Source organism: Dissoconium aciculare (genome assembly GCF_010015565.1).
Source record: "Dissoconium aciculare CBS 342.82 unplaced genomic scaffold K489scaffold_15, whole genome shotgun sequence".
In the NCBI taxonomy this organism is placed as follows: domain Eukaryota; kingdom Fungi; phylum Ascomycota; class Dothideomycetes; order Mycosphaerellales; family Dissoconiaceae; genus Dissoconium; species Dissoconium aciculare.
In genome coordinates, this window is record NW_022984965.1 from 16,889 (window position 1) to 29,834 (window position 12,946).

The 12,946-nt window shown below is 54.4% G+C and overlaps 7 protein-coding genes across 7 annotated transcripts in view; 2 read left to right on the forward strand and 5 right to left on the reverse strand.

Annotated features, from left to right (window-relative positions):
- K489DRAFT_390952 (uncharacterized protein) overlaps positions 1–1,818 on the reverse strand; it is a gene marked incomplete at both ends in the record, with an annotated part of 3,926 nt that extends 2,108 nt beyond the window's left edge. Inside the window, 3 exons of the mRNA XM_033606647.1 lie at positions 61–1,435; positions 1,520–1,670; positions 1,725–1,818. Coding sequence (XP_033455824.1) covers positions 61–1,435; positions 1,520–1,670; positions 1,725–1,818 — 1,620 coding nt within the window. The remainder of the gene's footprint in view (positions 1–60; positions 1,436–1,519; positions 1,671–1,724) is intronic.
- Positions 1,819–2,087: 269 nt separating this feature from the next.
- On the forward strand, positions 2,088–2,968 carry K489DRAFT_373797 (uncharacterized protein; the record flags this gene model as incomplete). The annotated part of the gene is made up of 2 exons (XM_033603461.1): positions 2,088–2,518; positions 2,575–2,968. 2 exons carry the CDS (start codon positions 2,088–2,090, stop codon positions 2,966–2,968), a joined length of 825 nt encoding a protein of 274 aa, XP_033455825.1.
- A 79-nt stretch (positions 2,969–3,047) lies between these two features.
- Positions 3,048–3,368, reverse strand: K489DRAFT_373798 (uncharacterized protein; the record flags this gene model as incomplete). Its single annotated transcript, XM_033603462.1, has 1 exon — positions 3,048–3,368. One exon carries the CDS (start codon positions 3,366–3,368, stop codon positions 3,048–3,050), a length of 321 nt encoding a protein of 106 aa, XP_033455826.1.
- A 786-nt stretch (positions 3,369–4,154) lies between these two features.
- On the reverse strand, positions 4,155–4,895 carry K489DRAFT_326886 (uncharacterized protein; the record flags this gene model as incomplete). Its single annotated transcript, XM_033601942.1, has 2 exons — positions 4,155–4,522; positions 4,586–4,895. Coding segments are annotated over 2 exons (678 nt in total), but the record flags the coding sequence as incomplete, so codon positions are not given.
- Positions 4,896–6,171: 1,276 nt separating this feature from the next.
- K489DRAFT_384276 (uncharacterized protein) lies at positions 6,172–7,739 on the forward strand. Its single transcript, XM_033605822.1, has 3 exons — positions 6,172–6,922; positions 6,975–7,406; positions 7,449–7,739. Exons 1-3 carry the CDS (start codon positions 6,285–6,287, stop codon positions 7,573–7,575), a joined length of 1,197 nt encoding a protein of 398 aa, XP_033455828.1. The 5' UTR covers positions 6,172–6,284; the 3' UTR covers positions 7,576–7,739.
- Positions 7,740–8,112: 373 nt separating this feature from the next.
- Positions 8,113–9,332, reverse strand: K489DRAFT_79944 (uncharacterized protein). The gene is made up of 2 exons (XM_033608934.1): positions 8,415–9,332; positions 8,113–8,319 (listed from the first exon to the last, which is right to left on the reverse strand). Exon 1 carries the CDS (start codon positions 9,230–9,232, stop codon positions 8,465–8,467), a length of 768 nt encoding a protein of 255 aa, XP_033455829.1. The 5' UTR covers positions 9,233–9,332; the 3' UTR covers positions 8,113–8,319; positions 8,415–8,464.
- A 1,278-nt stretch (positions 9,333–10,610) lies between these two features.
- On the reverse strand, positions 10,611–11,783 carry K489DRAFT_326976 (uncharacterized protein; the record flags this gene model as incomplete). The annotated part of the gene is made up of 1 exon (XM_033601947.1): positions 10,611–11,783. A coding segment is annotated over one exon (1,173 nt), but the record flags the coding sequence as incomplete, so codon positions are not given.
- Positions 11,784–12,946: the final 1,163 nt, after the last annotated feature.

Below are 12,946 nucleotides of genomic sequence, written 5' to 3' on the forward strand. Positions count from 1 at the left end.
GTATGTCGCCGCCAGGTTGCCCATGCTCGTCAGCGTGTCGGGATGCTCCGCCCCGAGCACCCTCGTCCTCGTCTCCATCACCCGCACCTCCAGCTGCTCCGCCTCGCCCCATCGCCCCTGGTTCCGGTATGTCGCCGCCAGGTTGGCCATGCTTGTCAGCGTTGAGGGATCCTCCTCGCCCAATATGTCCTGTCGTATGTTGTTAGAACATTCGCACATCTCTTCCGACCTGCTAAATAATCCTTGCTCTCTCATATACAGCCCCCCACGATTGCAAATAGACGCTTTGTGCAACAATGCGTTGCGATCTTTCATTTTGAGACTCATTGCTGCAATAGCGTGCGGCAATAGCTTTTGGCACATCTCCCAGTTCTCGTAGGCTCCCGATGGGAATGCATCGTCAAGACTACGAGCAAACACTTTCTTCCAATGATCCGCCTCCCCTTGTGAGTCTAGCCATCGCCGGGTCGCAAGTTGCACTAGGCGATGCATCTCGAACGTCGAGCTGTCGATCGTGCTCGACACAAAAGCGAACCCCTCAAGAATAGCGACGTCCTTGTCGAACTCCTCTTCCGCTTGCGACGAGTCCTCGGACCCACTACCACTCGTGCTCTCTCCATCGTCAGCCCGCTCTCGAGCGATGCTGTCCCTCCTTTCGTCCTTGTCTGACACCTGTAGTAGAACGCTCGGTATCGCTTGCCGGTCGCAGAAGCACATCAACGACAGCAAATCTGCCGCCGAATGCCGTACCTTACGGATATGCTCGAACGAGATCTGCCAAGTTAGAATGATCGCATTCTTGGCCTCGGGGTCCCGCCGCAGATCGCCAGCATCCTCGTCGAGAACGCTCTTCTTTAACCGATCGCTCTTCTGCAGCTTCTCCAGATACTTCGCGATCGACGATCGCATACCACGCTGCTGGATGTAGGCCGCCGCCTGCGTCATGGCTAACGGCATATAGTCTAATGCCGCCGCGAGCGCTCTATTGTCTTTCCCTCGCCCGAGCTTCTTCTCCAGGAGTGCCGTCGCTTGCTCTTTATTCATAGGCATGACAGGCACGATAGCACTTCGTTCCACAAGCCTCGCCGCCGCAGACATGCTTCTGGATGTGATTAGCACAGCGCCCTGGTCATGTACCGGCAGCAGTTCCAACAGAGACGCCTTCCTATCAGTCCGCTCGACGAGAAAGTCTACTTCGTCGGCATTGTCGAGCACGATTAGCCACTTCCTCGTCGCTCTCTCGCGCAGCCAGTTGCGAAACAGCGTAGGCATGTCCGCCTTGGGCTCTGACCGCCCGGGGATGCGCACCAGCTCGGCAACGTCGCGCACGCTCTGCTCGTATCGTCCCGCATTGCTCGCGTGTATCCACAGCACCCACGTGTCCGGCGACGTCTGGCGCACATGATGACAGTACTCGATGGCGATCTGCGATTTACTATCCACACGTCAGCCGGGATGGATTTGGTGCTGACGTCGATGATCTCTGTGTCGCTGGCGATGCCGACGACGCTCCACATACCCCACACCCCCGAGCCCCACCAGCGCCAGCCGTGCCGCCGGTGCTGCCAGGGCGGAGGCAATCTGTGCGGTCACTTCTGCGCGCGCGACGAAGTCGGGGTCGCGTCGGAACGGGACGTTGGATGAGGGTTCGACTGGCGTCACAGATCGCGCTGCCGGACTGCGAGTTAGCTGCGCACCCGTCGCGTGGCAGGAGTTTGTCTCACCAGTTGTCATATGGATCGGACCGTTGTTCACGCCGACCTGAACGCTGTGGCTGCTGTCGCCGAAGGTGATGTGGCTCGATTGCGCGTTCGCCATGATGCGCTGTGCGTCGCACGGGCACCGTCCGAAACGCTCCTAACGAGGTGAGCACTGTAGATAGGAAGTGGAAAGATGGAAAGAGGTATGGCCGCCGCAGGGCTGTGTGCGCTGCGCCCCTCATCATATGCATGAACCCCACAGCATGCTGCCCGACTCGGCTGGGGCTTTCAAGTACATAACAGCGATAACGCATTCTGCCGCTCCTGTACTCGTAAACAGATGGTCATCGTTTAGGCTTACACGTCAACTTCTAATTTCACTTCGGCATGGCAGATCCTCTGAGTATCGCAGCTGGTGTCGTTGGTCTGGTCGTCCCAGCCTTGCACGGATTGAAACTTCTCAAGGCTGACCTGGATCGCATTGTCGATGCGCCGGCTGCTGTAGCCAGACTGAGGGATGATGTCGCCTCACTCGACGGCAGCCTGGCTCAATTCAAAGACATCGACCAGTCTCTCTGGGCTTCCCTAGGTCCTGCCGTCTTACGGCAGTCGGCTACTGCTCTGCAAAGCTGCGAGTCCGTCTGTGATACGATCCGAGGCGATCTCCACCGCTGGACGAAGCGCTCTACCGGGGGCAGCTTGTCCTGGCGCGACCGAGTCAACGTCGGCTTTTTCAAGGAGCAGCAGTTGAAGGCATACGCCAGCCAGCTGCAGACGCAGAAGCTTACCTTTACTATGGTTGTGGGCACAGCTAATCTGTATGGATGATGTAAGATGCTGCACCAAGTCTGATGGACACTGACGACATTAACAGGTACAGTACCCTCTGCAACACACGCTTAACAGAAGAGCTTCGTGGAGCCATCGTCATACAGCGGCAGAGCATTGAGGCCGCCGGCAAAACTATACACTCCGACGTCGCCAATCTGCAGCGTGCTCTGGAACAAGCAAGTATAAGCTCTGATGCCGGCTCCGCTGAAAATGAAGAGGATCAGGAAGCTGCTGCCACCACTCTCGAAGGGCTCCAAGAGACGCTGCGCATCTCTCAGGCGTTGCTCGCAGAGCTTCAGAAGAAGGCACAGGAGCAAGATGTTGCACGTATTTCAGAACACAGCGGTGCAACGACGACGATCACATTTGGGAACAGCACCAACAGCATGCAAGTGGGCTATAATCATGCCCCCATTACGTGGAACAGCAAGCCGTGAAGTATACGAAAGCAGTCGAAGTTATCAAAGAAGCTTTCAAGCCTGACGTGAGTTGAGTTATTGTGACTCCATCCGCCATTTACACACAAGTATCCTTTTCAAAATTAAAAACATGACAGTGGTCCTGGAGACCCATCGCTGCCAGCTCCCGTCGCGCCTCAAGCGCTTCTTCCTCCGCGGAGCTCAAAGTTCGTGCGACAGCTACGTAAGGTGTCTCTGTCGCGATAGTCGTGCCACGCGCAATTTTCTTCGCACCCCTAACGCTGCGTTGCCTCTCCGCCTCGAGGATGTCTTCATACGACATGACTTTGACGCGGCCGACCATCGTCCGCCGGACTGACTCGCGTACTCGCTTCTCGTTATTCTGCTCGAACAACAATTTGTTGTCGTCGAACAGCATTGCTCGATCAGCATACACTTTCTCTGCTGCATTGTTATGAGTTGAATTTGGAGGGACCGACCGGTTCAATCACTCTTGCTTGACTTATATTTCTATGGAAGGAATGAATGTGGTTATATACAATCCATATGCCCAGGCAGCCATTAGGCAACAGTAGGCATCCATTTAGGCAGTAGCAGACACTAGCGACAAAGGGAGATACGTGAGATGAAACCTAAACTTCAACTATATGAGGTTTCTTCTTTTCCGATGTAAGGTCTGTTACGATGTGAGGTTTATTTACAGTCAAAAGGTGCCTGACAAAAGGGTGGTTTTTAGTGAGCGCCCACAATGCTCTATCACTTTTGCCGATCCACTGTACTTCGTCTATCACCCCTTTTCTCTTCCATCTCCAAAATCAAAACCAACACAATACATTCAACTACGATGATTATTGACCTTACTTTGCTGTTCCTTCTTTCCGTCCTCTTCTCTTCTCCTCCCTCTTCCACCGACCCTCCCATTCAGTTCACTCATTGCCATCTTACTTACATACAGTTTATATGTAACCCAAACCCTGGTTGATGGACTGGATTTCGGCTCCGGATCAGCTGGTTCACTTTGGACCAACCTCCGCAAACCACTCGTCCATCAACAAGGGGCGGGACAGGAGTGGAAATAATTCCCGTAGTTGGCATCATCTTCCCTACTGCACCTGTATGCGGCCCATGACGCCGAAACCATGTATCTGCGAAAGAATCATGAGTAAGTAGACTTCGACCATCGAAAAAGAAGACACGGGGAGACTCACGCATAGTTGTCAGCGTTGCCCTCAGCTCTAAGTTCCTCGTGATCCTGACCGATCAGTCCAGCTGCTCTCTCAATCCCGTACGCTTTCTGCCCGTCGAATTTGAGCTGGTCAGTGATCAAAGCTTCGAAGGCCGACGCTGGACCGACAGTGCTGTAGTGCGTCATCTCGTGGATGGCAACGAGCGCGATAGTATCAACCATCTCTGTAGGATGATCGGCTATCGCGCTACAGGTTGAGGTTGACTCATCGAAGCCTTCCGGAAGACTCCATGTCGGCTGGCAAATATGGATCTTTTCGCGAGAGTCCAAAGGATCCACATCAGTGTAGCCGTAGGTGTCGCCAGTTGCACATTCACCGGCAAAATCTATTCACGGACGACTCTTGATTAATCTTTGGAGCGCGTTCGATCTATCAGACGTGAGCTTACCGTTATTGTCGATGATCATTCCGCCGACAACATCGCCGATAAAGGTTCCCGACACGTCAGTGCCCTGCAGGAGCCCGAGGATGCTTACTGGGACCTTCTCGTCATCCGCTTCAAAGAAGCACTTGAAGATGTTGTTCTCATCCGTGGCTGACTTGTACCCCCAACTAAGGTAGGCACGCAGCTCGCCGGAGCAGATTAAGTTGTGCAACGTCCCAAGGTGATTCATGTCGGTGCCGCTCGAAGTATCGAAGTTGAGGTATTGCCATTCATTCCCGCATGCTGCAGCGAGGGGGTACGACGATGGGGCAGGGGGGTCTGCGCGATCGACGAGAGCCGAAAGATTATGAGTGGGTGTAGGCACTGCGTAGGCAGTGACAGACACAGCGACGAGGAGGATTGGTAAAGCGAACGTGATCGAGGATATTGGATGGAGGAGGACGTGGAGTGAATGGGAATGTGCGCGGATCGGACTCACGGAGTCTTTTGCAGTCTCTTATACCTTTTCCGTTACAACCCGCAAATGCCATTCTCACAGCACAATCGAAATGCTCGTGATCGAGCTCCTACACGAAACCTACGCGGAGATTCATGCAGTGAGTTGGGTCAGGCCTCCGCCGGTGAGATGACGGCATAGCTCAATCGAGCGACTTAAACTCATGCCTCTCATTTGAGGAAGAGAGACAGAGAGTTTTTGCTAAGTCTGCCAGTATATTGTTGGAGGAGCCAATGGAAGCATTCAGTCGCCCTCACCAACGAGGTGCCTCCGGCCGGGCAGTGCTGAATGATGACTCGATCTGACCTTGACGCCAGCACTTGACGAGCTCTCCGTTGGGTTTGGATCGGGATTCGTTGGGATCGCTCGTCGTTCTGCCCGTGGCCCCTCGCATGACGATATGGGTGACATTTGGGTTGTTGTTTGCATATGCACTGCACTCCCTCGGACACTTCTCGCCCCATGTTAGGCTCTCCTCGCCCCATGTTAGGCGTCCCCTCTACAGTGATCAAGTGCTGCGCCAGCTTCAATCAGACATCAATGCCCAGAGTCTCTGCCATGACGACATGATTGATATTTGGGCTGTTGTTTGTAAGTGTACTGCGCCCCCTCGGACTCTGCTGGCCCCATGTTAGGTGTCCCATCTGCAGTGAGATTGTCTGCATATGCACTGTGCCGCGCGGTAATAGCGCGGGCATTGTCCCGTGTTGGTTGTCCTGTAACTCCTGTCCGCAGTAACAGCGAGGGCATCGTCGATTTCTGCCGCTTGCCGTAGTCTTTTGATCAAGTTTGAGACATCTCGGCCGCAATGTCTATTCTTGTTGTTGCATGTGCGCTGCGCCAGCTCCAACCAGACCCAGTGCGCTCGCATCGTGGGATACAGTCAATACTCCTCGACCAGGCTGCTGATGTTGCGAGCCTTTGAACACTGTGCCGCAATGACGTCAGTCGCGAACCCGCCTGGCACAACTTGGATTGGGCTCACCAACGCGCGGAGGAGTGTCCCCAATTCGACCTGATATGAGTCATTCCGCTGTGTCGCATTTCTGTATGTACATGCACTGGAGCAAACATCCGCCCTCCTAGAAAAGATGCATCCGATCATAGTCTCGAATACTCGCCCATACCTCTGGACGACTTCACGTACTATTCATTTCAGGGCACGACAGCCTTCCCTCTCGCCCACATCCTCCGTTCAGATTCAGCATGAGTGAACTCCGGATTCGCACAACAATAGCGCAGCGACACGACGTTTTCGATCGCACTGGAGAATTGCCGTTTGTAGTCCTCTTTGGACTGACGCGCCACTCGGAAGACGATCTTGACCCGCGGCCCTTGACTATCGACACGCGAAAGTCGGCCCTCGACGTCCCCTACGCCATCGCACATGGACTTCTCTGCTTGTTCAACATAGATGGTGGTTTCATTGATGCTCTGCGAGAAACACACATACCACAGGCCCTTCGCGAGCTTCCCAACCTCGATAACGACAAAATGAAGCCATTCATGACCCTCCCAACCCCGGTTGATCGACCTCAAGGGCTCAGGACAGATATAGTCACCCGGTTCGAGTACCTCATCGAGAAGGACAGTGCGCTGGGTTCGATGCTAAGACCTGGAACGAAATACGAGATTCGATTTCCAAGGGTTGGACCAACACCCATGCTCAGCGACTTGGGCGTACGGTGGTGCGCCTATGGCGATCCCAAGGATGTTATTGGCGATTCTGCTGGACCTCTGTATGACTCCGAGCCTCTTACACTCGTGGGTACAGGTGCAACGAAAGCGCATGTCAGATTCCAGGTCGTGCCATCTCTGCTCTGGCCCCCTGAGCTTGTCACAAAGTTAGAGCTCGCTCTTCCCCCTGCAAGCGAAGCAAAGATTACTGCAAACAAGCGAAGCAAAGATTACTGCAAATGGGGAGCGGGCGGTCTACCTCAAGGTGACCACAACGCAATCGGGCAGCGAGCCCGTCAGCGTCCAGACAGGTGGGAAACAGTGGTATATCCACTCCACGGACCTCTGGGGCGAACCGCAGTTTGAATACATGTGGCGGATCATCCACCCGGACAAGCCGCTTCCCGAGACGTGTTTGCGCATCGTTAATCAAGCAACAGGAAACATCGTACGAAGTCCACGACCATTTTCAGCGCAGGGGCCCCCTGGCTATAGCGGAGCGGCCGCACCTCTCTTGGACGACATGGTGACGATCGAGCCCGGACGTCCTGTGGTCAGGCTGGTGGATATCTCCAAATTCATCATCGGTTGGCCGATACAAGGAAGGCTGCCCGATGGACGGTACGAAATCCATCTTATTGAACGCGGCATGTAGTGGTGCTGGGCCTCACAGGATGAACTCGCCGCCGACAGCGACGATCGGGTTCCCCAGCGACTTCGGGTTCCCAAGCGACTTTGGAACAAGCAAGTCCTACCCGCAAGGCTCTTCTCTGACGACGTTGTCGAGTTTCGGATTCAAGACGGCGAAGTGGTTGGATGAGGGAATCGATGACCTCGGCTCGGAGGCGTTGCTAGCTGTCTTAAGTTGGGTGAGCTGAATAAATCAAATGTCTCGTTGTGAATGTGAGGTGGGATATCTCTCTGGGGTGAGTCATCTTTGCAGACCATAGATGTGATGTTTCTTGACGCAGTGAGGATGTGATGTTTCTTCACTAAATGAGGTGTTCTCCTAATGCGAGGGTTGTTCGTGATGTAAAGTCCCTGTGAGGTGTCTAATCGAAAGATTCCCGTTTCTGGTGAACGCGCAAAAGGACCTATCATCTTTGCGGGACCACTGCACCGGAGCTGTAAGAGGTCATGTCGTTGCGTGCGTAGGTATGTAGGTATTGGTGCACCTGGCGTTGCTCTTCTTAGGAACGAGTGAAGTGATCAATTTGTTGAATGAACGGTGAATTCGTTAAAAAAAAGCGAAACATGAAAAGATCCCGGTAACTTTTGTTTCTCACGCCTAGCTCGTGTACTCAATGCATATCCTTCGCTTTTGTGAATGCAAGGGAAGAAATCCAAGATCTAGAATGGAAACAATGCGAAATCAAAAAGCCATCCCATGGACAACGACGCACTGTTCTTCTTCGCTTGATAGAGAGTAGTCTTCAAAGGAGCCCACTTTTGCCGGAAAGCAAAACCACAACGCCGCGGTGTTTGTTTTTCACCTTGGTTTTCGGAATGCAATGCCGGTGCACCGCACCCTATTATATCGATGAACTCGTCTGTAATGATCATTCTGCAAAATTGACAATCAGTAAGAAAGTCAGAAAGCTTCCTCGTCATCGGCGGAGTAGACGCAATGAAGACAAAGATATCGACGCGCGAACGTACCATATTATCCGCTCTCGAAATCACACGAGGGCATCCCGCCGCGGCGCAGGCTATCTGCGGCATATGCGATGCGCTATGCCGTCGGAGATCCTTGGCCGAAGCAAAGACCATGGCACAGTCGGCTTGCGCGCATGCATGCGTCTTTTGGTGCGTGGCGAAATGCTTCCGGAGATCACAGGCGCGTGAAAGACACTCTTCTGCTTGCAGGACTCCCAGCGGCAAATCCAGCCGTCGCCGTCGACGCCATCACCGCTGGCGCGGCGGCCCATTTGGTGGAGATCTTCGGGGACTTCGAGGTCTGTCTCGGTCTCAGCTTCCGGGAAAGGTATTTCGTCGTCGTTGTAGTCCTCTGCGTCGAGGATCGTTGGCTGTTGCTGCTGTTCAAAGAGGTAGGAAGATATTGTTGAGGATGAGGATGATGAATCCGCGGTCTCGGAGAAACAGACGTCGAGGAGCTGCTGCGGAGAGGACGAGTCCGAATCCAGACAGGTGAGAAGCTCTGGACAGTGCTCAACATCATCGGTGGACATAGTGGCCATTTCATTTGGTGCTTCAATCCACATGAGCTCGGTATGGGTAAATATTGGTACTTCCGAGAGCTCGAGCATAAATTTCTCGGACGCTACGAAACCGGAAACGTTTGGATTTGTGGCGGAAAATGGTGATATCTCGGAGATAGCTGCTTGCAGAGCCGGATCTAACATGCTAAACGAGAAAGGATTGAAGGCCGAGTTGTTTGGAGATGAGGCGCGCGGAACGCTGTGATTCAGCGCCGAGCAACCGGAGAACGGGAGCAACGTTCGCTCATTGACCGGCATACTGTGTGATTATTGATGGTGGTCTGCGGTTTCTTGTAGAGAGCAAGGTCCTGCGTGTGAGGACGCATCGACTGGCCAGTCTTTGGGATTATCTTCGAAGAGACTAAACATGGTGAACGAGGGGCAGCGAGTAGTTGAATGTACGTTGAGACGGTCATCAAATGTATTTGTGCTCAGACGTCCATACAAGCCAGCGGCTGTTCATTGCCGCTCAGGAGAGCAAGAAAGCTCGCGCGTAAGCTGATCATGTTGCGCCGACATGCCAGGCCCTGCGGTGGGCCGTGCTGGCATCATTGGCAAGAAGAGCTCCAGCTGTAAGGATTCACAATCCGTGCTGCTGGCGGCCACGCCATGCGGCATGACGATTATGGTCATCGACGATCATCACCAAGGATGGGCGAGCGTGGAAAAGAATTTCCGTGAAGGATTCATGTTTACACAGTAGCGCAAATCCGTACGTAAAGCATACTTGTTACATGTACGATGTTTTGACTTCAGGATCAAAAGGGACGCGCACGCGAAAGATGCGTACGTATGTGAAAAGATGCAAGCGAGGCAGATCTGGCATAAATCGAGTTGAGAATGTCGAAGGATCTACAAGGACAGACAGTTAAGCACGACAAGCTCTCGGAAGTGCAGGATGCCAAGACCCCCGGCACGTGCCGATCGACCTCGGGATTCATTCGAGTCCAATGGCTGTACATCGTGCTCGTGTCAGAATCACGCTATGTATGTTTACACCAACAACTCCATGCCGAGGTTCAACAACTTTTTTACGGATCATCATTTGGTGTGTTTTGCAGTACAGACTTTCTAGCGTGTTGTAGTGCGAAGGAGGCAGAATCTACAAATTCCGCTGTAAAGAAGGGACCTGTCGTGGCTGGGAAGAAACCTTATACTGTAAAAGAAACATCACACTGTAAAAGAAACATCACACTGTAAAAGAAACATCACACTGTAAAAGAAACATCACACTGTAAAAGAAACATCACACTATAAAAGAAACATCACATTGTACAGGAAACCTCACTATCAAGAAAACTCCACTTTGTGAATCAACCTCACTTTATCAAGTAAAGTTGAATTTGGAGGGACCGACCGGTTCAATCACTCTTGCTTGACTTGTATTGCTGTGGAAGGAATGAACTATTAGAATATAGGGTGTAGAGTAAGGGTAAAAGGTTGATTGATTGTCTTTCTAAAAGAGTAGTAGGCCTGGCCCTCTTATAGCTACGCGGCCTACCCCTGAAACACCAGGATCTTCAACATGAACGTGGTTAAATACAATCCATATGCCCAGGCAGCCATTAGGCAACAGTAGGCATCCATCTAGGCAGTAGCAGACACTAGCGACAAAGGGTGATACGTGAGATGAAACCTAAACTTCAACTCTCTCCGATACTGGCTCGTCCGCTGGGTCCGCGGCTGCGTCAGCAGCTGCTTCGGCGGCTGTGATCATCCGGGAGAAGGCGGTCGCCTGCTGCTGGTGGAAGCGATATGGCGGTCCCGCCTCCTCGCCGGCCGCTCGCGCCTGCTGCGTGCGCACAAAGAACATGAGCATCTGCTGCCACGGCCGGCATCGCTTCGTAATCGACGTCCGCTCCTGATACGGCTGGAGCGGTTGATGGCGCACCTGATCGCGCTCCGTCCGTACGGCCTGCATGCGGATCATCATCCCGCTCTCCGTCACGGTCGCCTGGCTGGCCCGCGCCACGCCGGCCATCGCGTTCCACACTGCTCGAGCGATGCGCTCGCGCTGCGCCGCTTCCGGGCTCGCCGCTCCGGCCGATGTCTGCTCGTCCGGCTGCTCGGCTGGTGCCTCAACAAGCTGCAGCAGCTCGTCGCGCTGCTGGCCGGCGAGATACGGTGCCCAACCCGTCCGGCGCAACCATGGGTTGGCTTCGTTCATGCCGCCCTCGGTGATGGTGCGCCCGGCCTGCGCGACGCCGGCGTCGAATGCTTCGCTAGCCTGCTTCCAGATCTGCAGCCACGCGGCCTCGGTGCTGTTGCTGCTGCTGGCCGCTGGTGCTGCGCCTGGGTCTGGATCTTGCTGGGGCTGCCGTACCTCGACGTAGCTTGAGTGTGGGCCTTGTGCGAAGAAGCGCTGGCACTGGAGGGGCGCACACGCCCTCGCCTTGGCCGCCTCGACGTCTCGCGCTTTTGCCGCGCCGGATCCACCTCCGCGCCCACTCCGGACCGACCACTGATGGCACGTCCGCCAATGCTCCTGTATTCCGCGCATACTACGATTGATGTAGCGGCATGTCGTTGGCTCCAACCGGCACTGAATACCGTCCATGTAGAGCGCGAGTGCTGGGACGGGGCGGTCGACATGAATTGGTATTGCGAACTGGCTGACGTGGTTGACAATCCCGGGCCACGCTTGGAGCTCGTCTGCAGCCTGCTGCGCCTTCGCCCCTGGCACGCGGTGTACTGGACCGCGGAGGTGTGCGGCTGCATGAGCGGGCCATATAGCAACGCGGCATTCTCGGCAGACGGCGAGCTGCCACTCGCGTTCGTACTCAAAGTACTCACTCGCCATATTGATTGATAGTAGTAGATGTCGTGTACGTGTCGCGTAGTAGCTACGCCGCTGCGTAGTACGCGCTCTACGCTCCGAAGATCCTACGTCGTGTCGCCGGAGCGTACGCTCCGAGCAGGTGGTCGCTGTGTATAAGCGGTAGCTGCCGTACGCTGCTGTCGTTGGTTTCAGTGCTGGCGCGTAGCAGTGCTCGTCGTAGTGAGTACTCTTCTTCGTGTCCTCGGAGTATATGCTCCGTCGTAGGCGTCGTCGTAAGCGCTATTCTTCGTGTCGTCGGAGTGTACGCTCCGAGCAGGCGGTCGCTGTGTTTAAGCGGTAGCTGCCGTACGCTGCTGTCGTTGGTTTGAGTGCTGGCGCGTAGTAGTGCTCGTCATAGTGAGCGCTGTTCTTCGCGTGGTCAGAGTGCGCGGCGAGCGGGCGGCAGCTCCCGTACGCTGCTCGCGTCCGCCCGCCTCTGTCGCACGGCGGAAGAACGTCAAATGAAGTCGGGCGGTTTGGCGAGCTCTACGACGTTATTAGTAGCCTTTAGCATAGTAATATTCATACAAAATATGCTCAGAAAAATGCGCTCTATAAACTGTATGAATCTTGGCCTGTAGCGGGTACTGAGGTCTGAGTCCAATCAGGGCTGTTTGGACTCAGAAAAATTTGTATGTAGGCAACCCTAACCCTAACGCGGATTCAGGATCTTCTGACCCTAATCAGGGCTGATTGGACTGGGCAATTCTGGATAGGGTAGCGCGTCTCCTAGATGCGGCAAGGAAGCAATGCCCGTCAATCCGATTGTGCTGGGTCCCAGCACATAGCGGCATTGCTGGCAACGAAATGGCCGACAAGTGCGCGAAGGAAGCGGTGGCTACTGGCGTGCAAGGTGGTGCGCATCAAGCGACGCAGGAACGGGGAGCGCACGATGTACTCCAGGAGATCGAGCAAGCACGATCAAAGGAGGAGCGTGCTGGATCAAACGTCCAAGCCTTTGGCAAGTACACCTGGTTGCTGGATCGAGCTCTTCCGGGCGCACACACCAAAGAGCTCTACGACAGACTGACGTCCGAGGAAGCAGCCGTGCTGGTGCAGGCTCGCACCGGCCACTGCCATCTGAACAAATGCTTGTTCCGGCTGAAGAAGACCGACTCACCGCAGTGCGGCTGCGGGGCAGACGAAGAATCCGT

What these genes read in the sequence shown, in the direction of transcription:
- K489DRAFT_384276 (XM_033605822.1), top strand. Translation starts at nt 6,285, where the DNA reads ATGAGTGAACTCCGGATTCGCACAACAATAGCGCAGCGACACGACGTT. An exon ending in CCCCCTGAGCTTGTCACAAA is followed by an intron (nt 6,923 to 6,974) that starts GTTAGAGCTCGC and finishes ACTGCAAACAAG; the next exon opens with CGAAGCAAAGATTACTGCAA. An exon ending in CATCTTATTGAACGCGGCAT is followed by an intron (nt 7,407 to 7,448) that starts GTAGTGGTGCTG and finishes CGCCGCCGACAG; the next exon opens with CGACGATCGGGTTCCCCAGC.
- K489DRAFT_79944 (XM_033608934.1), bottom strand. Translation starts at nt 9,232, where the DNA reads ATGCCGGTCAATGAGCGAACGTTGCTCCCGTTCTCCGGTTGCTCGGCG.